This window comes from Micropterus dolomieu, linkage group LG09 (genome assembly GCF_021292245.1).
Source record: "Micropterus dolomieu isolate WLL.071019.BEF.003 ecotype Adirondacks linkage group LG09, ASM2129224v1, whole genome shotgun sequence".
NCBI lineage: Eukaryota > Metazoa > Chordata > Actinopteri > Centrarchiformes > Centrarchidae > Micropterus > Micropterus dolomieu.
The window spans coordinates 4,434,172-4,461,773 of NC_060158.1; the positions used below are offsets into that span (position 1 = coordinate 4,434,172).

At 41.5% G+C, this 27,602-nt stretch overlaps 1 protein-coding gene across 4 annotated transcripts in view; it reads left to right on the forward strand.

Moving 5' to 3' along the window:
* Positions 1 to 14,510: 14,510 nt before the first annotated feature.
* The window catches only part of chd4a (chromodomain helicase DNA binding protein 4a), a 31,157-nt gene continuing 18,065 nt past the window's right edge, over positions 14,511 to 27,602 (forward strand). For 2 of the 4 annotated variants that reach the window (XM_046058217.1, XM_046058220.1), the window contains exons 1-9: positions 15,246 to 15,483; positions 18,987 to 19,096; positions 19,790 to 20,032; positions 23,695 to 23,813; positions 24,062 to 24,327; positions 24,565 to 24,695; positions 24,820 to 24,958; positions 26,229 to 26,398; positions 26,610 to 26,843. In XM_046058217.1, the coding sequence (XP_045914173.1) occupies positions 15,423 to 15,483; positions 18,987 to 19,096; positions 19,790 to 20,032; positions 23,695 to 23,813; positions 24,062 to 24,327; positions 24,565 to 24,695; positions 24,820 to 24,958; positions 26,229 to 26,398; positions 26,610 to 26,843 (1,473 nt within the window). In that variant the 5' untranslated portion in view covers positions 15,246 to 15,422. Of the gene's footprint in view, positions 14,649 to 14,991; positions 15,148 to 15,245; positions 15,484 to 18,986; positions 19,097 to 19,789; positions 20,033 to 23,694; positions 23,814 to 24,061; positions 24,328 to 24,564; positions 24,696 to 24,819; positions 24,959 to 26,228; positions 26,399 to 26,609; positions 26,844 to 27,602 lie in introns of those variants that run through there. The other 2 variants (XM_046058218.1, XM_046058219.1) reach the window with 2 other exon arrangements.

Sequence of the window (27,602 nt, forward strand, 5' to 3'; positions counted from 1 at the left end):
TTGGAAAATACTGAATCCCTTTTGAGTCATTTATTTAGTTTTCTACCTAGAAACAGTCCATTTTTACGATATAGTATAACAAAAATCTAAATAATATATAAAATACCCAAATTCAATAGTAGCTGCAGCTGTCTAAATATCTCTAAGAAAAAGATCTTGAACTTGATGAAACTACCAGATGTCAGTTTATGGGGATGCAAACAGAAAAGTGTTTCAGGGTTAAAGGCTTGAACGTTTTTCCTAATAATAAAATGTGCATTTTGAGGAATAACCACAATCCAAAGGCCAACTCATGACTGTGCTTTATTTTGGTCTTTGTTTGTATTTTTCTTATTTCCAGGCTGCCATTTGATTCCATTCATTTGAATCATGGCATGAAAATCAGTTCTCAACAGACTCTGGAAACTTGGATAAGTTGTGTAATTCATCAATGTGAAGTCTGCTCTGACTTTACACATGATACTTTTGAAGTAAAAGAAACTGTCCCCAAACCCCTACTTTACCTTTTTAATAAAATACTTGATTTTGTGTCATGTGACCAGTATTAACTAAATACATACTATATAAGATATATAATACTATTATTCCACAATGTTTCATAGGTTTATTCTTCGGTTAGTTACATTTAAGAGTAAACAATTTATTCTAAAACATTGGATGTTATAAAATGTGATGCATTGTTGTAGATCAACCAGCTACAATATTAAAATGCTGCTCTTAATGTGTCAATTATACAATAATCAAGTCAGTTAACAATATAACATTCTGAAATCTGCATAATAAATACTTGGATTTTTGATACTTTCTTAAAACATGTTTGTACTTTTCTGAAGGGTTGAACTTGTGATGGAGTATTTTTATATTACTGTAGTGGTAATTTTACCTATTTACGGATCTAAAACCAAACACAGAAAAAAAGTAAAACACATGAGCAATCAACTAAATCCTGTTCCTCATATGTGAAAACGTGTAAAATCATGCGTGACTGGTGACATCTATGAAACAAATGATTTCCACATCAGCTTTGATTAGCTTACATTTAGACTTTGAACCTCAGCTGATTAAGATTTCATTTTTGCTCCTGTAGATTTTTGTTGATAAGATGAATTTCAAAACTTTTTCCATGTAGTTATTTTATGTGTTTGAACCAAGTCAAACCTCTTGGATATCCAAACTTAACTAATTATCAGGTAAATAACAGTTAAGTAAAAATGAAAGCTACAATAAATCAGCTGATTTTAGATAACTTTCAGTTTTACTTTGTGTGACTTGACGAGTATACGCCAACTTATTGTATTTATTTGGCAGCCATCTTGTCTTGTTGCTGATTCAGCCTCTGACACTTTGGCTGCTGTCTGTCCCAACACGCCTCGCTCTCTGCTGCTTGCTGGTTTGGCTGGTGAATATTATTGGATGTCCATCTGACCTCATTATAAGTGCGTTACCACTGGCAACCAGCTTGGAGAAGACTGAGGGAGGGGTGTTAGAACCGTTGCATCATGGGATAGAAACCTGACCTCTCTTTTTTTTTTTTTTTTCTTCCTTTTTTTCCCTCGTCTCTCAGGGGACACACACGCGCACAAATGCACATGTGTGCACGTGCACACATGGAGCACATGCACCCGCAGCCACATGCACACACACTTAGCCTAAACAAAGAATACATTAGAGAGGAGAACCAGTATGTCGAGCCTCTTTATCTGAGTCTCAAAAACAATACAACATTTGTTTATGTCTGATTGTAAAGAAAAAACATAACAGCAACATGTACAGACACACACACACACACACACTGGACACTACTGTTGAAGAAAACCAACACTGTCTGTTCACGTTCAATTAGTTTTGTAGTTTCAAATTTGGTCAAGGTTTCAAGTTTGAAGTTGAAAGTCATTTTGTATTTAAACTATAAGGTTGGAGTGCAGAACTTTTACATACGGCAGTTCGTACAAATTAACGTCCGTTACATTTAAGCCCTCACCAAATGTGATTAAGCCTATCACCAGCAGGTAGATCTCTCTGTATTTCGCAGTATACTGAGAGTTTTTTTAATCTGGTGTCTGTGGTGACACTGCGCTGGTAACCTGTTAGTAATGAAGTGACGGGTGGAAATAACCGTAGAGACTGAGTAGACTACAGCAACTAGGGGCCTATAGGTGCGTTCCACTTGACATAGTTCCAGTTGAAATTTCCAACAGGGAAGTCAGACTTCCCTGTTGGAAATTTCAACTGGAACACCCCAGTTGAGTCGGGCGAAACTCACCAACCCCGACCTCAAAATCCAAGATGGCTGCTCCCGGAATCAACAGTAGTGAAAGCTGTAGTAATTTGCTGTTTATCGCACTTCTATCTTATTTGTGTGTCGTTAAGTACAGTCCTGTCCAACTTATATCTGTAGACATGTTGCTACAGTGTTTTATATGTGCTAAAAACTGGTATTGCCAATAATGGCCAGAGGCATCAATCTTGGTTTTCCGACTTATATCTGTTGTTCTACTGGAATGCGGTAAATTCAGGTGTGACTTCATTCCCAGCTCCGACCTCCGAGTTAAAACACCATATATGTCATAAGGACGTGTTGACAGTGTAATTACTCTCACTGTCAGAAGGAGAAGATTCACACTGCATGTTAAAATATTACTTTGCAGATCTACAGTATAAAACTGCCCGAACTGGCATCTGCTAGCATTTTATCTGTTTATGTTGGGTTTACATCTGTATTTTATGTCTAATGTCATATTAGTGTCCTGAGTTGTGTGTATGATTATGTGTTGAATTCATTCTGTGTCTCTCAGTTTTTCAGACGTGCGTCTTTAATTTTGCATTTCCGACTACCTTTGTGTTCAGTGTGTTGTGTTTGTGTCCATTTACCGTATGGGTTACGTTGCATACAGTATTTATATTTGTGTCTGTGTCCATGTACGTTGTTTGGTGTATACTTTTGCGTTTATACAATGTATTTGTGTCCGACTCCCATCTCTGTGTTAAATTTTGTGTTCATATATGGGTCATGGTTACAGCATATAGGTTGACATGTATACCGCTATTTCATTTTGTGTGTCTGTGTTTGTGTTTTTTGCATGTGTATATTTATGTCTACGTGTTGTCTTCACATCTTTCGCTCATATCTTTTGTGTTTGCACTCCTTTTAAATTTTTGTGTCTTTGTTCGTGTCCATATCGTTTTACTCTGCCTCAATGTTCCTGTCGATGTATGTCATTATTTATATGGACGTGTACTTTTATGTGTGTGTGTGTGTGTGTGTTTCTTGGTGTGTACATGTGGCTGCATGCACTCGTGTTTGAGTATGTGTGACTGGATGCGTACCAGTTAGCCTGTAATTTTGTGTGTCTGTGTATCTTCTCGTGTTTGTGTGTGTGTGGGAGGTGTATATATGTGGGTTTGTGGAATGTTTGTGTGTCCGCGTGTTTGCAAGAATTTTGTGTATCCTCAGTGTGTGTGTTTATTTATGTATGAAGTGAGCATTATCTGCAGCCGGATGAATGTGTGTGTGTGTGTGTGTTCATATATACAGTGAAACACACACAATGCCTTCATCTCTGACATAACTGGTTACCATGCATACTGTGCAACTCTGACTATTATGGGGTGTTCTTTGTTTTGTCACGATGTGCCCTGGTATGGAATGGGAGGGGGGAGGGGAACAGGGTGTGTGTCTTAGCGTGCGCGTGAGTGTGTGTGTGCTTGGAAGGGGGGTGCATACGTGTGTGAGGGGGAGGTATGTGTGTTTTGGTGTGTGTGTGTGGGGTTGGGGGGGTGGGGGGTGCAGTGTAGCAGGGAAAAGGGTGTGTGTGTGTTTGCATGTGAGTGTCGAGCAGAGGATTGGGTGGGGGTTGGGTGTGCGTGTTTGCGCAGACGTGTGAGCATATAATGTGCATGAGAGAGAGTGAGTGAGTGCATGCATGTGTTTTTGAGAAGGTAAGATAAAATGGCGGCTCGTGTGTGCGTGCATGTAGGCCTTTGAGGTGGAATTTCAAACTTCTCTTTTTGTACTTTTGCTCACATAATCTCTTTATTAAGTATTTATTCGACATGTGTTCTGACACATTTTACGCTTGAGAGTTTTGCTTTGTTGTCATATTTGCTTGACAAGAGGAGAGGAGATATAAATAGGAGTTAGCGGTGTAATCATGGCAACAAAAAACTTCACTGCTAAAACACCTAAAGACAATACTTCCTGTAACTTTTTCTTGGAGGTTAAAGTAATTTATTTTCTGTGCACTCCCTTGGAAGGACCATATGTGATTTAGACCATTTACTAAACAACATGAATACACTACTGCTGTCAATTTTGCAGCCCGTGCTATAGTCATAGTGATTTTTTTTTATTTATTGCTCCGTTCTTCAAGAAGCCATTGGTTTCCATTCATTTCTGTTTGGGATAAAAAGTAATTTTGCAGACTCTTGACATTTGCTAATGAACTGCAGTAATATGCAACCATATGAACGTTTGACAAAAAAAATCAAGTGTCAAGAGTGTGCTACTGGAGTTTTTTTACTGTACAGAAACCCATCGCTGCCTAATAAGTAGAAACGATACATTGGAAAATAGTTAGCGGTATTATTATGTGAATATAATTTGTCTCTTACAACAACATTGGTATGTTCTTTAAGGTTTAAGATCTGGCTCATTACATTACAGCTTTGGTCAATAAACGCTGAAAATCTTGTATGGGATTCACTACAAAATCTTTTTAACCTTGGTGTGAGGCTAAAATCCGTCCACCAAATTTAATGGACATGAAACTGCAAAGGTTCAATGAGGGAAATCTGTTCGCTCATGTTCTGCCTTTATGCCTCAAGTGATTCACATGGGAGCATTTCTTCCCTTTTCTCATGCTGGCAAAGTCCCAACATTAGCAATTCTGACATCACCATATCTGGCCAATGACCCTTGTGTTTGTGTTCATCCAGCCAGCCACTCCTATCTTAATATGAGCCTATGCTTTATGACAATGCTTCACATTAATGAATTTCTCTGCTGCTTGTGGTTCTCAATTTAAGAATCTGAATCAAGTTTCTAATAGTCTATTGCAAAGACACATCTGTCCACCAATTGAAATCACTTAGTTTTTGAGATTTTAAAACACTGCTAGTAGACAGACAAACTATAAATGTGACCGTCTTGCAGCAGCATAATGGGAAAGAAGCTGGAAATAAATTTGTCCAAGATGGAATTTAAAAATGACAAACCAAAATTCTCTTTGCATGACGTCACATTATAGACTCGATGAAGTGGCAGTTGAGATTAACAACCTAGACGATGCCCAGAAATCCTGTGAGTGAAGGAAAGGACATTATATAAGACAGGACAGGACAATGTCTCTCAGGTGACAGGTTGTTATATATAAAACAGTGCAGATTGGATGGGGATAGGCAGTTGTGACAAACCAATGGAACTAACATGCAGTTTGGCTGAAATAGTGTTAAAATATAACCAAATAACATCCCTGGATGATTTGATTGAGAGAGACGGCATCATTAGACACTAGCTTCTCCCTCCGCTGCTGCACAGCGTCACTCCTCCACATCTAAAATACTTCCCATCAGCCACTCTGCCATTGATTTCTTCAGTGATCAGTATGTGTGGCTCCGTACGTCCTTGCACCATGACTTTGACATTTTGATAGTCACAGTGGCTGCACCTGGAAGATACATGCGCTTCTGATTAAGATTATGATTTAATATCAGGTGGAATCACAACTGTAACAAACAACAGAAATATCACTCTGTTTCTCGAAAGATAATGTGTGATGAACGACTTTTTGAAGCAAGTCAAGAGTCATGGATGGAGGACATGTCTGTCTCTGTGGCTATCCAAAGACAGTAACATGATAGCCCGAGAGGCCTCAGGAAAACATCACTGAAAATGGAGATCATAGCTCATTCCTATTACTGTCTTCACGCAACACATATTTGGAGCAGTTTATTGGAACTGTGGAGCTTTTACTCCTTTAATCTGGATATATGAGAATGATCTCATTAAAACAAAACCTTAAAATACAGATCTGAGGCTTTCTCCAAAGCAAAGACCTTGTTTAAAATGCCATGCTCTCTAAATACAGGTGCAGTTGTACCTAAAGTTGTGGGCACATTTGTTTCCAAACAGTAACCTACTTGTAATCAGGGCCGTAGCCAAGATTTTGGAAGCATTCGCAATGCAGAATTTGACATAAACAACAAGTTCTGGATCAGTTGGCTACAACAGCAACAGATGTATTTCCTGTTCCATGTTAGATATCAGAAATAATAGCAGTCCTTTTATTTTTGTCCCTGGCAAACAAGCAATTCCACAGCATGCACATGCCACATTTATAACTAAAAGGTTCACCTAAATTATAAAACATGCAATAAACATGCCTGCAGTAACAGCAGATGATTATTTATTTAAAGTTATACATGCAGTGCCACATGTAACTTTCATGTGTGAACTTAATAACCCCTCAACACAGCCCTGTTTGTGACCTTAAATGCAATAGATAAAAAATATAATGTGAAACCAAATGCCTCCCTAACTGCGTTGCTGGCCTGAATAGCCAGCTGCAGCTCCTTCAACTGTATTGTCAATGATAAAAGCATTGATATATGTAGTTATTAGCATATTGAATGATGAAAGCAAAATCTGATCACAATTGGACACTGGATACACATTTGAGTGTGTGAACCCGTAGTCTGTCTCAGTGTGTGTGTGTGTGTGTGTATAGACGCTGTCTTGGTACAACACACAGTCTGAACATGGCCAAACATGAGCGTGGTTCGATAGATGTAAGAGCATTGATTCAAACCGACTACTGCTACAATGCCCACACACAAGGACTCATTAGTATAAGCAGGTTTCGGAGCTTTATTTTAGCCACCTAAAAGAAGGCCTACCAGAAAAAAATCAATATTAGTTCAAGTGTATGCTATATTTAGAATATGTTCAGTGCTTACCTTGCTCTCAGACATCTATTTCCTTTATACAGTGCACAGCTAAGTTGTGTAAGAATAGTGAAGTTCTACAGTTTAGAAAATGTAGTTCCAAAGCAAATAGCTGTCCGACGGCCAAGCAAAGCGCTGAAAATACTAAGCACATAGCGTATACTTGAACAATTGATTTTAAAATTAATTTGATTTTACAATGCAAACACAATATCAATGGTGCTACAACAACATTCTCTACCGTAGCACCGACATTACCACTTTCGGGCTCAAATGCATCTTCTCATGGCTTTTAAACATAAAAAACTACAATCATACAAATGGATTGCACTGTTGTATCCAGCAATTCTGGGGGTTTCTAATGCTTGAAGGGGGTTCCCTACACAGGTGCACAAAGTTGGATAAGATGAGCGTTTTAAGCAGTTCAACCAACAACCTTCTCAAATGATCTCAATAGAAGGATCTTTAGAAGCTGGAAAAGTTGCAAATATCTAGTATTTCGCAAGAATAAAGCGTTCCAATAGATAAAAGTCAAACATGAACATAAGTTTCGTCACAGAATTTTTGTCTTTCCTGTCCCCTTAATCATCTTGACCTCTCAGGTTTATCATGGGACCTCTTGGGGAGTCATTACTAATCCTATATCGACGCCTCTACTGACCTTATTAATGTATCTGGTGTCTGGTTTGATTTTGTATTAACCACGCCACAGAAAATACCAGATGAACTCTCCCCTTCTGTGTCTCAGAGCGCATAAACAGGCTGTATCTCATATCTATTTGTATCTGTGATGATCTGTACTACTGTGTGGTTGTGGGAGAGAGAGACAAAGAGAGAGAGAGAGAGAGAAAGGAACCCTGGGTTGACGAAGTGCGATGAAGACGTCACAGATAGGAAGGCTGGGTATTTTGAGCCTCTTTAAGTGGCTGCTGTTTGGAGAGGCATACTGTACTTCAGGAACCTATAAGACAGGAAATGATGATGGCGGAGGGGAGGAAGAGGGAGGAGGGGGTACTGAGCGAGAGAGAGGCGGCGAATTAGCAGTGTGATTATTATGGAGTGGCAAGCCAAGCACTGAAGAAAAGAGGTGGTGGGGTTGGGGGGCAGGCAAATGCATATTATGGGATGTCTATGTTGTCAGGCGGGGGGAGGGGCACAGGCGGTGAAGTAAGGGGTGGGGTGTGGGGGTGTGGGGGGGGGGTATTATGGTCTGGCCTAGGCCTGTTTTTGTGTGCGGTGGCTCCCCCCTCCCTCCCCCAGTCCATGTGAGCTTTGTGTGTGTGTGTGTGTGTGTGTGTGTGTGTGTGCGCGTGCATTGACATCACAGCCCGACGTGCACAGACTATGATGTATGTCAGGGAAATAGTATCTATCTTCAGGTGCAGAGTGACTCACATACAAGAAGGTAGCGAGACCCGAGAGACGAGGCAGCACAAAGACACAGAGGCAGAGTGGCAGCTGGGAATTCATCAAAAAACTTCACTGGCAAACTATCTGAATAGCACAGTGAGCACAATGCTCTCCCTGTCCCCCGTAATGTAAATTATTGAGGCAGCGATGGAGCCATGAACGTGTTTATGTGCAGTGGTTTTCCTTGTTTACTGCACAAACTACTGTAGATCCTTTGCAGCTTCCTTTTTATTCATATAAAAAAATGTCAGCTTCTCTCAAAATTCAGCATGTTCACTGCAGTTGAACCAATTTAGATACACATTTGGGAGTTTTTACATAACCTGATATGGAAGCTTGATCAGTATCAATTCAACGCTACACAGAAAATGAAAGAATTTAAAGACCTTGTCACAACTGGATTTTGGCTTTCGGCCCGGCTGGCTGCTCTTTCCACGCTGCACTGGGACCAGTCAGATTGTTATTAGGAGGACAAGGGTTCTCTAGCCATGGCAGAAAAATATTACAACACTGGTGAATCGGAAAATTTCCATCTCTGTGCACTTAATAAACAAATGCGCAGAGATCCAATCTGCAGATATTCAGTCTATAATTATATAAAACAGAGAAAAACCAGCAAATCCACACATTTGACAAGCTGGATGAGTAAATACTTATAGCACTTTAAATCACACTACAGTGTGGCTTTATGAAGGGCAATGCCTGTCTTTTGGTCAGTTCATCACAGAGGATTAATCTTAAAGGATAATTTTGGTATTTTTAAACCTGGGCCCTATTTTCGCATACAGTCTCTTGGTGTTTGAAATGACTAGTAGGTACACTTTTAGAATCAGTGCAGTAGATGGCTTCAGGCGGTAGCTGAGAACCGGCTGCAGTGGCTGCAACGTACTCCTTTGGGGCAATTGTTCATGTCAAAATTACGTCCACAAAAAAGTGCTTATTTTTGACATCAACAGGCTCAGATTGTTCTACCGGGTGTGACAACATCATGGAATGGATGCCTACGAAACATCGCTCTGAAATCTCAAGGCAAGTTGTTGCAGGAAGACAACGGTGGAAGTCAGAGTTGTGTTGTGTTGGTGTAACGTTAGGAAGTAAAGTCTTGCTTGCAACAACTCGGCTCTCACGAGATTTCAAAGTGAGAATTGTACTTGAGCGAGACTTCAGTTACTTGTGCATAGGGATTCTTTCCATGATGTTGTTAGACACCTCGTAGTGACCAGTCAGCGTTTAGCTCAAAGCATTACTGTCCCTAAATACAGCCTCATGGAGCCACTAGCATGGCTTTAAACTCTTAAGTCAGGAACATAGACTGTCTAAAAGAAGTGGACGTAGTCAACGTGACATCACCCACTGGTCTGTGAACTACTGTTGAAACCTCGAGTTTGGCAGTTTGGCCACAGCCGTGTTGATTTGTTACAACCAGCAGCACCAGATTTGACCATATTTGGATGAGATGTTGGCTCTAGCTAAAAGAATGTTTTAAAACAAAATGTAATTTCTGACAGCTGAACAGCTGACTCCCAATAAGCTTTTTCAACAGCGCTGGCTAAATTCCCACAGTGCAGTGGACACAAGTTGCGTCTGTCCTGATTGACAGGTCGCCATTGTATGCTTTATTGTCTATTTTCCTCTAAATGGGACCATAATTAACTAAATGACCATCATGCTGTGTTGAAGACTTGAAACTAACAATTGAGATCATAAACTCATTAGGAAAGTGACTTTAGTAACTAGAGGAGTCAACCCCCCCTAGAAAGAATACAACAGTTACTTCCGAATTGGCTTCAGTCGTGAGAGCCAGAGGTTGCCACTTGGTCGGGGAGGCCCTGTATGGAGTACACCCAATTCTAAACGTGAATTGGTCCACGACACCATATTAATTTACATTTATTCATTTAGCTGACGCTTTTATCCAAAGCGACTTACAATTGCTATACATGTCAGAGGTCACACACCTCTGGACTAGGGGTTAAGTGTCAGGGACACAATGGTGGATGTCTCAGTGGGAATCGAACCCAGGTCTCCCACGCAAAGGCAAACATCTTATCTATGCGCCACCACCACCCCTGCAGTGGCTTGCCTGAACAATCAATGATCCAGCTGCTGTGTAGAAGATTGGTCAGACTCCTGTATGCAATTTGATCAGTTTCTCTTCCTCTCTTTTTGTCAAGGTTGTTAAGAATGCTTTTGTCTTGTTTAAACAAACTTTATAGAAATTGTCACCGGGCAGAATTGACAATTGACGGTCATGCGAAAAGGCAGATACGATTAGGATGAATAAAAATGAACAGTTTCAGCATTACCCCGCGACCCTGTACACAGGATAAGCGGTTGACGATGGATGGATGGAGTTTCAGCATTATTGCTTGATACATCACTTCAACGATTAAGCAATTATCAAAATTGTGTATTAGTTTTCCCTCAATTGACTAACTGTTTTAGCACTATTCATAATATCCAAAGTGAGAGTGGAAAGATGACACAGTTAGAAAAGATGACACTAATAGGAATGATGACAGGGGATGAAAAGGTCACAGGAAAGATTTGAACTCCACAGCATCACCAGCGCTTCTGAGCCGTCTGGGACAGCAACCCCGATGTACCAATCTTTTTTTTGTTCTCTCCATCTGTCAGCTGCTATGTGTTATCTCACGTGGCAGACATGGTCTGATCAAATCCATTTGCACTTTGTTATGTGGTGCAGCTTCATAGCAAGTACTGCAGGGCAGGATAGGTGGAGCGGAGGTGGTGTCTCGGGGGGAGGGGGGGGAACAGCCAAGAAGTATTATGGTATGCATTTTGACTTATATGATAATCTGACCCCGCCTGTAACCCTCCTCCGCCACCACCACCCCTCTGCTAATCTCCATGACGACCAGCAGCACAGGAGCACTATTATGGTCTGTACCCCACCTCCCCTCCCCTCCCCTCCACCTCCTCCTTTTTCCTTTTTGCCTCAGAAATGATATTATTATCATTATGTGATATGCAATTCTACGAATGTGGTGGGGTGGGAGGGGCGTTGAGAGCCGTGCACGAGGTTTCTATGACAACTGCCCCCAGTATCCTTCTGATTGGTGATTATGGGATGTTTACCCCCCCCCCACCTCCCCAAATGCACACGAACACTGTGTCCATAGTCAAGGAAAAGCGAAGCATGGGGGAGGGGGGAAGAGATGCAAACCAAGGGAGAGAGAAAGGGGAAGACAGAGAAGTTGTTTTTTAAGTCGTTCTTTGTGTCGGCCGGCGTGAGAGGGATACAGCGACGGAAGCTGCTCTCAGCGGCGGGACAAAGAAAAGGCCAGAAGAGAAAGAAAGAGATAGAGTCCATATAAAAGGTGTGCTGAGTCAGGGCAGACTGGAGATCCACTGTAAGAAAAGGCCAGAGGGAGAGAGGCCTTTAGCAAGAAAGAGGATATGGTGGCAGCTTGAAGCGGGTTAAAAGCTAAAATGTCACTGCAACAATACGCTGGCATGAATTATTTGTATGTGGATTCAGAAATAGATTAAACCAATCTCATATTGGTACTTATTTCCCTATTTACACAATTACGTTCGTGCACATTGCAATATAATCTGTTAGTGGTCACTGCTGTGCGAGAACTGCATTCGTAATGAGTGAATAATGCACACTCACCTTGGAAAACCAGCTTTTGTCTTTGCTTGATTGCAAGTTTCCCTCTAAAATTCTCCTTTATATTCTACAAAATACATTATATGGTCAAAAGCGTGTGGACACCCATGTGTGGACAGTATGACAGGGGTCGTTTAGGCCGAGCAACTTGATAATAATGGTCAGAAATCTTAAAGCTACAGCTTAAAATTATGTTTTAGGCAGCTGTGTGATTTCAACTTTGTGGCACCAGTTTGGGGAAAGGTCTGTTCCTGTTTCATAATGTTACAGAGGCCTGACCTCAACCACATCCAACACTTTTCAGATGAACTGGAAGACCACACTAAGCCAGGCCTCATCACCCAGCATCATACACTGGGGCTCCATCAAAAACCAAAACAGAAAGATATCTAACGTGAACCAGTGAACTCATCTTTGCAAAGTCATCTGAAAACACACTGTTCCGACCAATCAAATCTAAATATATATGTCTGTGTGTCTGTGTGTGTGTGTGTGTGTGTGTGTACACATATATATATGGGGGCAGGTTTGAATAACAAAAACACCTCTCTGTATGATGCAACAAGGTCCAACAGCACCACAAACTCCAGCCTCCAAAATGATCATAAAGCATACTTGCCAACCTTCCCAATTTGTCCCAGGAGACTCCCGTTTTTCATCGCCCTCTCCCGATTTTCCTCCCGGGGTCACAATTCTCCGGTATTATCCCGATTTATGACAAATGCTCGCAGCTTTTTTCCCCCCTTTTCGTTCTCACAACCTGTTTCTGGTGCTGTATATGGAGAGCTGCTCGCGCCTCGTCCTCCTCAGTGAGACTCATACTCAATACTCAAGCAAATGTCAATTTCAAATTACCGTTTCTTATGGACAGTTTTTAAGGACATGTGGGTGCATTTTGTAAAATCCGCCAAGTTTATTTTTTTCATTTTGAACACTATAAGGTGAATATTAGTTTATGACAGAGAGTCGTGCAAGTTCGCAGAAGGATGGTTTAATCTGTGTTCTTTTAGGACTGCATTAGTTTTATCTCGGTGTACCTAATAAACTGGCAACTTGAAGTACTGTATATTGAAAGTACCTTAAATATAAATCAAAAATTTACTGAAAGATGTCCTGATGTATTACTGTCTCTGTGGGATCAAATTGTTGTCTGTGGAAATGGTTTGGACTCAGCGTGCAGAAGTTATTCCAGCACACTGACTCGTCTTTTCAAACAGCACCCACATGTGGCGTGCACTTCTTCTAATGTAATGTTCAAGTGTCCGCGTACTTTTTGCTATACCGTGCAGGCTGGCTGGGGAAAACAGCTGTTGAATTTGGGCTTTTTTTGTTGTTGCAGACTTTGCAGGTGACTCGAGCAGCATCGGGAGAGCAGATTTGTCCCGCAGTGATACAATAACAATGCGTTCCTCATTCTGACGCTTCACAGGCCTCCAAATTACAGAATTTCCCATTAGCTGATTTCCCACGTGGTAAAATGTCATTTAGAAGCATCTCCGCCACACTAAACACAAGCAGTTCTGTATTTTGCCCCATAGTGTAAATCTACTGCAGACAGCGAATGGTGGGAAAAAACTGTCTAGGACCCAGACGATTTTCCCACCATTGACTGCAATGCATTTCCAGGCAGCCTGTGGAGCAAACCAGTGTGTGTGTGTGTGTGTGCAGACAGCTTAACTCAGCTGTTGGCTTGGCTCTGGTACTTCTGGGCTCCCTGTTTCTTGTTTTGAGGGGAGGAGGCTAAAAGCAGCAGACTTGAAGAAGGTTTTGACTGCAGTTTGACCTCTGTGACCTCCTCCCTGCAGGGCCGTGCATGTAAGGCTCACTTTTTAACCTCAACACTGACCTCCTCGCGAGACTTTTACTCCCAACGTTAACCATCTTGGGCTCCATCATGTGTGGGTGAACAGATTGCTTTGATGGTGAGTCATGTATATAAAACAAGCCTTTTTATTTTCAGCTCATAATGCCCTCATAAGTGTGAGGGGTGACAGCGGGGTCAACCCGGCGTCACCCCCTCTTTCGCTGACCCTAAAGGTGGTTTGATCAGCCTTGCATTGCGTCTACATCCTGTGAGGTCTTCAGCAGCCAGCCTTAATATACAGTACTGTGCCTGCGCATACATGCAAACATGCACACTCAAGTTAAGCAGTCATGTGGCATACACAGTTGCCATGTGACGGCTTTTCCTTTTTTCACCCCCCACCTCCCTCCCTCCTTTCTCCTATCTCTCTTTTTTTGGAGTTATGCTCATTGAGGGATGTCAGTGACTGCGCTCATTACTATTATGGGATGCCGCATGGGGGTGGGAGGGGTGGTGGTGGTGGTGTGTGTGTGTGGGGGGGGGGTGAGCGTCTCCATGGTAACCCTGGTTGCTAAGGGAGGGGGGGGGGCATGGAGGAATGGGGAAGAGGCTGTAGGAGAGGGAGGGGTGAGTTGACTATTATGGTCTGTACGTTGCAAGGTAACTATGCAGAGTGGGGGAGGGGTGATAGAAGTGTGTGTGTGTATGTGTGTGTGTGGATGAGAGGGGGATATTATGGGATGCCTGCCCCCTGATCTCTTTGTGTGTGTGTGCGCGCGCGGGGTGTGTGGTAGTGTGCGAGGGAGAGAAAGAAGAGAGGAGACAGCGTCGTGCGCACACGCTGCCACAAAACACGTAAATATATTTAAATTGTATGAAGACCGTTACCATAACAAAAAAACAACAACAAAAAGAGGAGCTCACAGGTTATTGATTGATTGACAAAGTGAGCGTGGAGTTACTGTGCTTAATTTTTTTATTTATTTTTTTTTTGGGGAAGCTGTGTGAATCAAGTTGTGAGTATCTTTTTTTGGTTTTATTGTTTGTTAAATGCTACTTGAGTCCAGGGTATAATAAGATGCTCTGGGTGGGACACACATGGATATATTTTATGATTTAGACCTCAGTGGGTGAGCGGTTTCTTTTTACTTCGTCTCAAATCTGAACCGGTCAAGCTCGGCTAGCACGCATGCTAATGGCACGGAAACTATCGATAGTGGCAAGATGGCATGTCAGCCCAACGCAGAGATGGAGTGAGTGAAGGTGCTAATCTTTGCGAGCCGTCCAACTTAATACCCAGATAAAGTTAGATTTATTATCCAAGAAGATAAATAAAAAAAAAGTCCATGCGGCGGTGAGTGTTTATGTTGCTCTGCGTTTTACCGGGTGTTGTGTTGCTCTTTGCTGCTAAATATTCACTTCCGTTTTCTTTCTTTTTTTTTTTTTTGTTCTTATTCCCCTTGTCGAAAACCTGGCCGGCTGCCCTTCTCCTTAACTGCACAACACACACCACGACTTGGACCGACTCAAGACTGGGTCAGAAATCTGGATTACCACCGCAAACAAAGAACTTGATTTAGTTAGCTAAACTGTTAGCTAACTAAATAGAAAGTTTTTCTGCTGTCCGCTATGTCTGGAAGCGAGGATGACAGAGATGATTACGGAGCCCCCGATGACCGGTTACTGCACGGTAAGACAAGTCTCGTTTGTTAGCTGAAATTGCTAATGTTCACACTACTTGTTTAGGCTAGCATGAGCAGTTGTTTTTTGACATTCATATCAATCATGTCGCGTTAGCATAGCGCTCGCTAACCAAATGCTGCTAACTACCGGGAAGCTAATGTTAGCGGCAACATTAACAAACTCGCTCATTTTGCTGTTTAACACAGTTTTGTTTTTTAAAAAAAACATCACTCTTGTTTTACCCCCAACCACAAATGGCTGATAGCTGCATTGTCGTGAAGTAACACTGACTGACCGGCATGTTCCCGGGGCCTAATGTTAGCCACCGCTACCGGTATTTTTCTTTTTTTTTTATTTTTACGTGTCGATGACAAGATGGAGGCAGCCAGTTAGCTTGGAAGCTGGCGGATGACGTTCCGCAGCTTTCCCCTCCTCATGGCCGGCGCCTTCGCTTTCAGTGTCGGGGGGTAAAATTAAAGTAGTATTGTATAGTAAAGTAGCATATTTTCCAAAGCGGGTTATCTTCTTAAATAAATAGCTCTTAGTGTGGCAGAACATCACACTGTTTACAGTTTGTATTATTCCGACGAGCACGCCCGGCGTCCACGGTGGACCCTTTGAGAACAAATAGTTCTGCAAGTTCGTTTTTAGTGCTAAAAAGGGGGATCCACGTGTACTTGATCGGTGGCAGTGTTTTATGGACTCTTCCTATACATGTGCACTGATAAGAGCTCAATTGTTCATTTAAAACCAAATCAGACACAATATAGTATGTGAAAAATGGGTAATTCTACAATAAGGTAGATAATGACAAGCAGATTTAAAAAAACAAAAAAGGAGATTTAGGACATCAGAGGTGTAGAGGAAGGAAGTAAGTTACAAACTATTCAAGTGGGAAAAGGGGCATCCCTATGTACTTAATTAATGTGAAGTGATTGGCAACTGCTTTGTTAATTACTATGCAGGTTTGATTCTGGATGTCGCTCTTAAAGTACCACACAAGTGCTGAGAAAATACATGCACGCATACCAAACACATTTATTGTGACCGTTGTTGAGGTTATATTTGTGGTCTATTGTGGGTTGTTTTTTTTAGTTTTTTTTCCCTTGTAGCTCCACGCAGCCATGTCCTGTTCATTGCTGAAAGTCAGTATGCATACTCTTGAATGTGCAGTTTTGTCAGTGTAAATGTGGTTAAGCACAGGTTGAATTGAAAGGTCTTCACTGCATTACCCCTATAGTGATAATGTCACTTTGTCAAAAAGAAATCCTGTTTGATTACAGCACCTGTGCATGTTTTCAGGGCCTACAGATAGATTTTCATATAAAAATGAATGGGCACCAATATGTTTCCTGGGCTGGGGGGGAAGTACATTCAAATTTCCAATACATGCAATATCACTGCTATGGTGGCATAAATCCGATGAGCATGCGCGGTGCCCATGGTGGACCCGTTGAGAACAAATTGCTCTCTACAAGTTAGCTTAAAGTGCTAAAAACCAAATGATGTGGGCAATCTTTTTCAAATATAAATGCACGTTATCTTTCATTTGAACTTTTTAATTGGAAGTAGATGCGATTAAAGGATTGTCTGTGTTTATCTGTTATCTTGTGATACCAGACACTTCAACTGGAAATGCATATGGATCGTTATTCTATTGTCAGTTGTCAGAAAATAATGAGCAGTTTTCCAGATTCCAAGTCTATCCATCTTCAGTTGTTTTGTCCAGCAAACGGTATAAAAGCCAAGTGTATATAGTTTTTTGCAATGATGCAAAACTTCACATTGGAAAAGCTGTAACAAGAAAATGATTGTTTGTGCTTGAGGAAACGTAAATAATTAATGGATTATTAAAATAGTTGCGGTTTAATTTTTGTTCATTTTGAATCGATTGAATTGGTTCAGGTCTAGCTACACGTTGTCAAAGGTAAATCTGTTGCATCTTAAATCAGGTTTGCATATCATTAAAGCTGAGGTAGGCATTTCATATCAGGAGAGTGTTCTGGTATGTTTGTTCTCTTTACATCCTGACTGTAATACATTAATCAAATGCTCTGATACAGAAAGGGGGGGGGGAATCAGGTATCTGTGGCTGTTACAGGACTGTAATACACACGGCCAATGATTGGTTAGAAATGAATGGCTGGCTTACATACCTACCTGCCTACCTGTGCGTACTCACATAGCATGAATATTTGTTGAATTCTTTTCGGGTTAGATACTTTCAAAATCTAGCTGTCTCTTGCTAGTTCTTCAGAGTTGAGCATTTTTCTTTTGTAGGTTTGTTAATGGTACTTTTTGCACAGCTGAGAATGAAGGCCTGTCTGTAGCTCTGCTGCTTTGCTGTCAGGTTTCATGTCAAGTCCGCAGGAACTCAGCTCTCAAGCAGGCGAATTCGCAGGGCACACAAGGTCAAGTCGCAAATACCCGTTTTTGTGACGTTAAACAATCAATCTCAATGTGAACTCTGGATTTTTAACATAAATCTTTTAAATTTACAGTGCGCTCATCCCCACACATACACACAGCTTAGTCTCCTTTATACGACCTGAAATGCTCATCAGATTAAAGCTTCTTCTGTGCCAGGTGCATCTTAATGGCAGTTTGCCATTTACTTTTTACCACAGTCTATTACATTAATAGGCTCTGAGAGCCATACCACTTCACTTTGGAGCTGCAGAGGCAGTGCCAAACTCTGGACTGAGGCCCTCTCTGTTGTAAGGCTGCAGGAGTCTGTGGTAAATCATAATGACTAATCAGTTAGTAAATTACAATTTTACCACTGGAGCAAAACTGATTTGAATCACCCCCCCGAAGGGCAACTTGTAAAATGGGCTAGTAACCCAAACCACTAGCTTATACTCTTCTGGTCCTAGTTCTCAGGACTCATGTTGGTTTTTATTCTAGCCATCTAATCATGGACCACTTTCATATAATTTGACACCAGGTGAATGTGGTTGCAGCCTGGCAGGAGATAGGAGGGTGGAAAGAGGGAGTTCCCAACTTGTGTTGAAAACCAAAAAAAAAAAACAGTTGGTTGGTCACTGTAAAGGGAAAATGTTGCATCTTGACGGTGATAATTTAAATACAAATAATCCTATCAATTCATCCTTTTCATATTCAATGATGCTCCGAAGATTGATGACAGTCTGTGAAAACAATCCAGCCATAATGGCATGGTATTAGTTGTGTACATTTTGTCAACAATACCTCACAAAGTCTAAATAAGCAAACGTGGAATCACAGGTTTTTAAAAAAAAATAAGTGAAGCTGCTCGATAACAGTCGGGTGTTTACCTGCCGGTTTGGCTGAATTCAGTAAACAAGCTAAACCACAGCCAAAATTTACCAGCATGTCCTTTGTGTTTTGTTTACAGCCTGATACACAGCTGTCTGCTGATGAGCTGGCTATCTTCATAGCTGTGGGCCGTGTGATAACATCATTGAACACTGACACACAGTCGCTCCTCTGTATGTCTTAACCGTGTCTCTGCTGGCCTGATTTTTGTAGATGACGAGGAAGAGGAGATCTCGGAGAGCGAGACTCCGAAGGTGAAGAAGAAGAAGAAGGCCAAGAAGAGTCGAGAGAGCAAGGGCAGCAAGAGGCGGTCACGCAGAGAGGTAAGTAGTGTGTGAGTCTGGTCACTTTGTGTAGTTGCACCCTAAAAGTAAGAAAAATATCAAAATAACTTTTTATCCCATGTCCAGATCTGTTAAATGCAAACTAGAAACAAAAGAGCCAGACACTATTAGTTGAGCTTCACACACAATAAAATGCATGACTGTCTGCATACTTAGATAATCTTTTCATGTAGTCAAAACAGCCAACAAAGTCAAATTTGCTGGGAAGTAGTTATGACTGTAAAGTACTTGATTCTTTGCTAAGTGAAAAACCTGCTACAGTTATTTTCTTCCTTTCATATGGAAGAATTTAGTGGACAAAACTTTTTACTAGATATTTTGTTTATAAGACAGACTCCAGATTGTGTATATGATGTGTGTTTTTTCAGCACTTACACACCTCAAACCTGTCTAATGCGTTCTGTTTGAAATAATAGAGAATGAAGGTCACGGGGTCAAAAGTGCAATTACAACTATTATCTTGTGTGATTAAGAAATCTAACAACACTGCTAGGTACATATGGGGAGTTGATACTTTCATTTTATATTTGAAGTTGACTTCCCCTTTTCATGCTCTTGTAGAAGACTTTAGTCAAATTCCAGCAAGAAATCTGTTTCCGTGTCCCGTAGCCATTAGTCTTAAACATTATGGTTTCAGTTTGCTGACTTCTGTCTTTGCTGTTCTTGTTCCAGGAGCTTCCTATCAGCTCCCCAGAGCCCATGGACGTGGGTGGGGTGGAGGAGGCGGAAGACGGCGTGACTGCCCAGCGCTCTGACAGCGAGGGTAGCGACTACACTCCTGGACGCAAAAAGAAGAAGAGAGCCAGCAGCGGCAAAGAAAAGAAGAGGAGCAGTGGTGGGGCCGAAAGGAGCGCCTCCAAGAAGAAAGACCCGGAGCCCGAGGAAGATGATGATGATGATGACGACGACGGCTCGGTGAGGAGTAGTTTTACTGAAGTTTCTTACACATGTGCACTGATAAAAGCTTAGTTGTTAATTAAAAAAGGGTTGAAAACCCTCTGACACAAAGTCTTCTCCTAATGCCAGAAAACTTGCGGATTGTAATGTTTTGAGTACTTCGACTTTGAACAAGGTTTCCTGCATAATTATGTGGAATCTAATTAAAATGAAAAATTGCAGTCCGTTCAAGCTGCGCCCCCCCCCCGCCATAGCATGTATAATATTGATCCATTCTACAATAAAAGCTGAATCAATCAAATGAATCATGTTAGATGGCCGACTATGATGAGCAGATTTAAATTTTTAAAAATAAAAAAACGGAGATGTAGAGGAAGGAAGTACGAACCGTTCAAGTGGGAAAGGGGCATCCCTGTGTACTTAATAATTAAGTGATTGGCAACTGTTTTTAATTACTGCACAGGTTTGATTATGTGTGTGTATGTAGGAATAATCTTGGCTGTCGCTCTTAAAGGACTAAACACATTTTTGGTGACTATTCTGGATACTATACAATTTTGGTCTTTTTCGTATTGTTCCACGCAGCCATTTGTTCCTTTTCATTGCTGAAAGTCAGTCTGATGACTCTTAAACTTGCATTCATTTTTGTCAATGTAAATGTGGTTAAGCACAGGTTGAATTGAAAGGTCTCCACTGCATTACCATATATTGATTAATGTCACTTTCACGCAAAGGAAACCAGCTGGATTACAGCACCTGTGCATGTTTTCAGGGCCTGCAGATAGATTTTCATGTAGAAATGAATGGGCACCAATATGTTTCCTGGACTGGGGAAAAATTTCTAAAACACAGGAACACAATTTGCAAAATGATAGTGATGTATATGGTGTTGAAATTAATGGGCTAAAAACATGCGAAACCACTATGGTGGCCTGACACTAATGCAGCTGGGGGGGGGGGGTAGAGTACGTTTACCTTTTTAGGCTTTTGGGGGGTGAAAATGTTAAGCTAAATCTTTGGTGTGGTCTAATTTCTAACAACCAAATGTCTGTCTTTGTTGAGATGTAATTCATTGCTCCATGACGAGCACCTATTGGCTGTGTACCTGTAACGGAGTCGGTCATGGTTTGACAAACAGAGATGTGTGAAGAGAGATGGTTAAACAAAGAGCTGTGTCTGGTGGACTCGAAGCTCAGCAGCCAATAGGGGGCCTTGTAGTTAATGACACTTATGCAAGGGGTGGCGTGGGGTGTGTAAGTGTGTGTGTGTGTGTGTGTCTGGGGCGGGTGTGTAAGGCATATATGCTGTTACCATGGTAACCCTGCCTAGCACCGCTCTGCACTGACCCTTTTTTCTTTTTGGTTAGATAAACACATTTTAATTCATTGGCAGAGCCGCCCTCAATCCAGTCTTCTTCTGTAAGACGACGAAATGGGAAGCAGCTTAGGTGAAAGGAAGGTGGCCAGTGGCTAAAAAAAAAATCACTGCTCACCTGCTCGGGGCCTTTTTGAACTTTTTGGGGAAAAAGCTCCAATCTGCAAGAAATGTGGTTGTTTTTTTTTTTGTGGTTTTTTTTTGTTTTTTATTGGCAGAGATATTTACTGGTAGTACACGTTTTAGATTAGCAACTAACACAAATTGTCAACATCTATTTTGATGATTGGTTGATTGATTTTTAAGTAATTTTTCAAGCAAAGATGCTTTTGTGGTTCCAGCTTTTAAATTTTGAGGCCTGATTTTCTTTCTTTTGTGATAGTAAACTGAATATGTTTGCGTTTTAGACTAAGATAAAACAAGCTATTTGGAGATGTTAACTCAGGCTCTTAGGAATTATTATTGTGAAACATTATGATTTCTCACTATGTTGATCAAGAAAATTATTGGCCAATTAATTTAATAATGTAATTAAATAATTGTCAGTTGAAGCCTGAGTTTTCTTTGATCCGAGTGGACAGTTTGGACAAAGTTTAGAGACATTTATAGGCCTCTAACTACTGAATGAACATTTCTATATCTTTTAGATCAACTGTATTGTCACTACATTAGTAACTATATGACCAGGCCGTTTAATGCAATTATCTTTTAAACACAAAGTGGTCCTAATAGATTTATTATGTATACATTTCTGTGCAATTAATGTAAGCATCTGAGGCATAATCATTTTGTATAGTGGCATGTAAAATGGCTATTTTGCTGACGTGCAGAGAGGGAACAAAAGTCTTTTTGTAAGATGTCTTGGCTTTGTTTATGCACAAGGACACAGCGATGCTTTTTCTAAAAAATGCTCTTCAGTTTTATGCCACAGACCCACAAAAGTTCCAGCTGTTGCCACGTGTTTGTCACTCAGTCGATGCGTGATCATTCAATGCTGTGGTCATCCAACAGGAACTTCTTACGTAAAATGTGTTGTGAATAATGTTCAAAAATACACTGAACACCAGTCATGTTGTCTTTAGCACAGCTCTGCACATGTTGTCTGTTAAGCCAGGTTCTTCTCCACACTCTGATCAAATCAATTGATCAGATTAGCATTGATAACGCCTCACTTAGTTGAGATCGCGTCTTGGGTGATTCAATTACAAGTGGACAGCTCGAGGTACGTCAGTTCACACCTTGCATTAGAATGCGTCTCCACCATAGACTGTATATTAAAAGGTCTCTGGAGCTTATTTCCCCGATCTATATACAAATAAACACGCACATCATTTTCATTTGCAAAGACCAGATGTGTTGTTTTAACCTGAATTAGATGAATTTGCACAATAAGACAAGAATTACATCGGTTTAGTTCATGTAGAAAATATTTTCTAGTTTTCTCTTGATGTCTGCTCTGCCTCAACCCTCTGTGAATTACTGAGTTTCCTGATGAACAGATAGCTTTTACCTGTTGTTAAAATAACCGCCAACAGCTGCTAACTGTACCTGCTGCTAGTTAGCTCAGTTAGCTGTGCAGCTGGTGGTCCTATTGGCTTTAAAGTTTAATAAAGCTCTATTAAACCCCCCTCCTCCCGGTCCGGGCAGATTCAGCTAGTGTTAGTAGGACCTCTAGCTGCCCGATCCCATGATCCATATGCAGCCCAGACCAACCCCGAATGTGGTATGAGCAATCTGATCTCAATGCGTCTATACAAGACCTATACTTAGAGCTGGCTACTTGTGATAGGATCACCCAAGACGCATGTTAATGCCAGGTTTTTTCTCACTAAAGCTGCTGTGCTGTCTGTGTAATGTGTGAATGTTTTTACCCGCGTGATTCTTTGTCAGCAGTACATTTGTTTCAACTAGATACGGGACATATGGCCTTTGATCTAAAGGGTTGAAGTTTTGTATTTTGTTTTTTTTGTTGTTTTTTTTTACTCACATTTATGTGCAATGTTTTTAATTTCACTATTACTGGCACTACACATTTAAGGTCTCTGCCAGATTGTTGTTGGCGTTTCCGCTTTATTGGTAATACTGACAGCAGAGAGACACTGGTAAGGCAGGGGGGAGAGAGGGGATGACGGGCAAAAAAGAGCCCGGACTCAAACTCAGAACTTGGTGACTTGTCGATCCCAAAATGTTTGAGTTTTCTGTGTTTTACTTGCTGGTGTGATTGGGAACAGCATCTAATATAAATGTACTGATTGTACTTTTTCACTTGTCTCTCTGATTATAATGAAGCTTATTGTTTCCCGTAGGAACCAAAGTCGTCATCCCAGCTGCTTGATGACTGGGGCATGGAGGATATTGACCACGTCTTCACTGAGGAAGACTACCGGTCTCTGACCAACTACAAGGCCTTCAGCCAATTCGTCCGGTAGATACACACACTTGCGGTCACACATGGCTGATAAAATGCCTAAATGGTACCGGAGAACTGGTCACAACTGTTCTTTTTCGTTCTCTCATAACTAATTTTGGAAAGAAAATTTGGCTAAAATTACTCTTGCAGAAACATGCAATCAGCCGAATGTGTTAAATATTCACTGCTACCATGATTGATTCATGCTGAAGATGTGTTAACAACTTTAATCAGACAGAATTTTAAATTTTCCTCACCTCTAGGCCCCTGATCGCAGCCAAAAACCCCAAGATCGCCGTGTCCAAGATGATGATGGTTCTGGGTGCCAAGTGGCGCGAGTTCAGCACCAACAACCCCCTGAGAGGAGCCGCTGCTGCCAATGCAGCCCTGGCTACCGCCAACGTACCGGCCGCGGTCGACACCATGGTGGCTGAGGTCGCCCCAGCTGCTGTACCGCCGCCAGCCCCAGTAGAGCCTCAGGAGCCCCCTCCACCACCACTACGCAAGGCCAAAACAAAGGAAGGCAAAGGTACGGTGGGGAGGAGGGGTCGAAGGGAATTACGGGACTTGAAATATTAAAGGCCGTCTTTCTGCTAGAAGAGCAAATGTCAGAATTTCTATTGGGGGAAGTGTTGTGTTTTAAGGAAATCAGTTGGTTCGTTAAGACATAATCCCCAAACTGTTTGTGGATCTCACGCTGTTATTTATTTATAGTCTCCTCTGCTATGTGCGTGACTTACCTCTGCCTTTATTTGTGTGTTGGCAGGTCCTAACGCCCGCAAGAAGTCAAAACCAACACCTAAACCACAAGAGAAGAAGAATAATGCCAAGACAAAGAAAGTGGCTCCTCTCAAAATTAAACTGGGAGGCTTCAACAGCAAGCGGAAACGCTCATCGGTACGACCCGTCCGTCCCCCTTCTCACTTCTTGCATGCACTTCACTTGTATGCCTGCGTACAGTTGAGACACGTGCAACAAAAAGTATTTAGTATACAAGAAGTCTTTCTCTCATGTTGCGCAGAGCGAGGAGGATGAGCCTGACGTGGACAGTGATTTTGAGGACGGGAGCATGAACAGCGTCACCGTCTCGGAGGGATCCAACAGCCGCAGCAGCCGCAGCAAGAAGAAGCCATCCAAGAGCAAACCCAAGAAAAAGAAAGGTACGTCTCCACATGCTCTTAAGTTCAGTGTTTCTTACATTGAGCATACAGTGAGGATTGTGAGACCTGAGGAGTTTATCCCATTACTGTGGTGGTTCCATGCTTTACATGATGAGCCAGAGTCAGAGCTCTACCTCTTGAGCTGTGAACGGCTGCAGATAGAGCCCGAAGATTGCAGAGTGCAGGTTAAACACAGTGGTGAATGGTAATGACTGCATATGCAGGGTAAAGCATTAAACGTCTGTGGAATGCACAACAACAACAGGAGGAGGTGTGTGTGTGTGTGCGCGCGCACACACAGATTAGTCATTGTGACTGAGTCAGAGGAGTGAGTGTGTGTGTGTGTGTGCGCGCGCACACACAGATTAGTCATTGTGACTGAGTCAGAGGAGTTTGGTATATTTAGAAGGACGACATCTTGGTCTGGGTTGTCGCCTACTGACGCATCCTCACTAGCTGCTATCACAAGATCGAAGCAACTCTTAAATGACGTCACGGATGAATTCAGATTAACTAAAAGAAGTCAACAAGTCCACCGCTGCTTCAGTGTGGAAATTCATTTAACTGCAGTTGTGGTGTTTTGTTTCGTCTCAGAAGACTTGAATGTGAAAGGTGAGGTTTAGTTGCAGAACATTTACCCTTGAAATCTGCCAAAATACACACAAAGTAGATTGTTTCTTTTCCAAACAAACTGTTCCAAACAAAGTTAGAGTCCAGTGAGTTTTAGCTTTATAAGATAGACTTAAGTGATCCCACGTAGGGGAAATTCACCCGTTACAGAAGCTCCAGATGCAACACGGCAGATGAGAATATACACATTAAATAAAGACAGAATGGAGCTTAAAAAAGCCAAATATAACATGAACAGAAAGATAAGAATAATAGTTATGTGTACACTATATATACCTCTTTATGTACAGATGTGAGTAATATAGAAATTTTTTGCCCTGCATTAAAACCAAACAAGAAAATTAGTGAAGTAAACAAATATTTAGAAATGAGCATTAAAGATCAAAACAAGATATTTATATTTTAGCTGTGGAACCATTAATTTTTCAGTTTGTTGGTGTTGATGGGGAAATGTATTCTTGAGGGGAATAAATGACTCACCAAGTGGGTTTTCCTCTGACAAACAACGTAAACACACAGCAGAATGTCATAAATGCAGAGCCTGGATCACAACACACATCACATCCTGTGTCTCGGTTAAATGCAAGATGTTAGGGGAAGTTTTGGTTTAAAAAAAAAAAGTGTTTTCTCTTTAAATCAGAAGCGGAGGATGCTGATGGCTATGAGACGGACCACCAGGACTACTGTGAGGTTTGCCAGCAGGGAGGAGAGATCATCCTGTGTGACACTTGTCCCAGAGCGTACCACATGGTCTGCCTGGACCCCGACATGGAGAAAGCCCCTGAAGGCACCTGGAGCTGCCCACACTGTGTAAGCAGCATGCTTATTATACTCCTTAGGTCTTTACCACCCGACTGACACTCTTACTCCTAGCCACTTAAAGGAATACTACACTTAAAAATGAACTTTTTGAGTATCAAATAATGGCACGGCAAAAAACAGACTTCTCAGAACATGAAGTTTGTGTCATAATGGTGTGACGAATAAAACAATTTTTCCTTTCTGACTCTCCCAATTCCAGGAGAAGGAGGGTATCCAGTGGGAGGCCAGGGAGGAGGCCTCAGAAGGCGAGGAGGACAATGGGGATGTTGGAGAGATGGAGGAGGATGACCACCACATGGAGTTCTGCCGGGTGTGTAAAGACGGAGGAGAGCTGCTCTGCTGCGACTCGTGCCCATCGTCCTACCACATCCACTGCCTCAACCCGCCGCTCCCAGAGATCCCCAACGGAGAGTGGATCTGCCCTCGCTGCACGGTGAGCCGCTAACAGTGATTGACATGTTTGACTTGTCAGAGTAGTGACGGCAAAGTTTATTTATGGATCTAGTGGATATTTTTAGTTTAGTTAGCTTTTCTGCCCAGCGCTTCTTGGTTGGAAAAGGAATTTTATTGATCCAGGAGGTATTTTGGTTCTTGTTTAGGTCAGCGTGTAACGATGGTTTCATTCCACAACCAAAGCAGAGGTACATTAACAGATTTTCTCTGCATAACCAGAGAAACATGGAGCAGATTTAATTGCATCCACCACATCTTGAGCCAGCAACTAAATAGCTCTGATGAATTCAGTGTTATGTTTTAGCACATGGAACTAGAGCTGCAACTAACAATAATTTTTAGAGCTGAAACGCTTTTTTGTTCAACAGGAAAGTAATTGTTCATTAAAAATTGCCATATTGTTCACAAAGAAATATACGAGAATAAGAAAATAAACAGCTGGTTAAATGATACTGACAATTGTTTTTTTTTTTTTCATTGTAATCTGCAGGATATTTTTGGTGTTTTTATTTTGTATAGAAAATCACAACCACAATTTCCCAAAAGCCCAAGTTGAGGTCCTTTTTTATAAATGTATTTTTATTTTGTCTTGCTAAGAGTTGAAAACCCAAAAATATTGAGTTTACAACTGAATAGCGGAAAGCATTAGAGGACCTGAAACTGGAGAATGTTTGACTAAAAAGGGACAAATAAGCGATTTTCCAAATAGTTGCCAGTGAATTTTTTTGTCGATCGACAA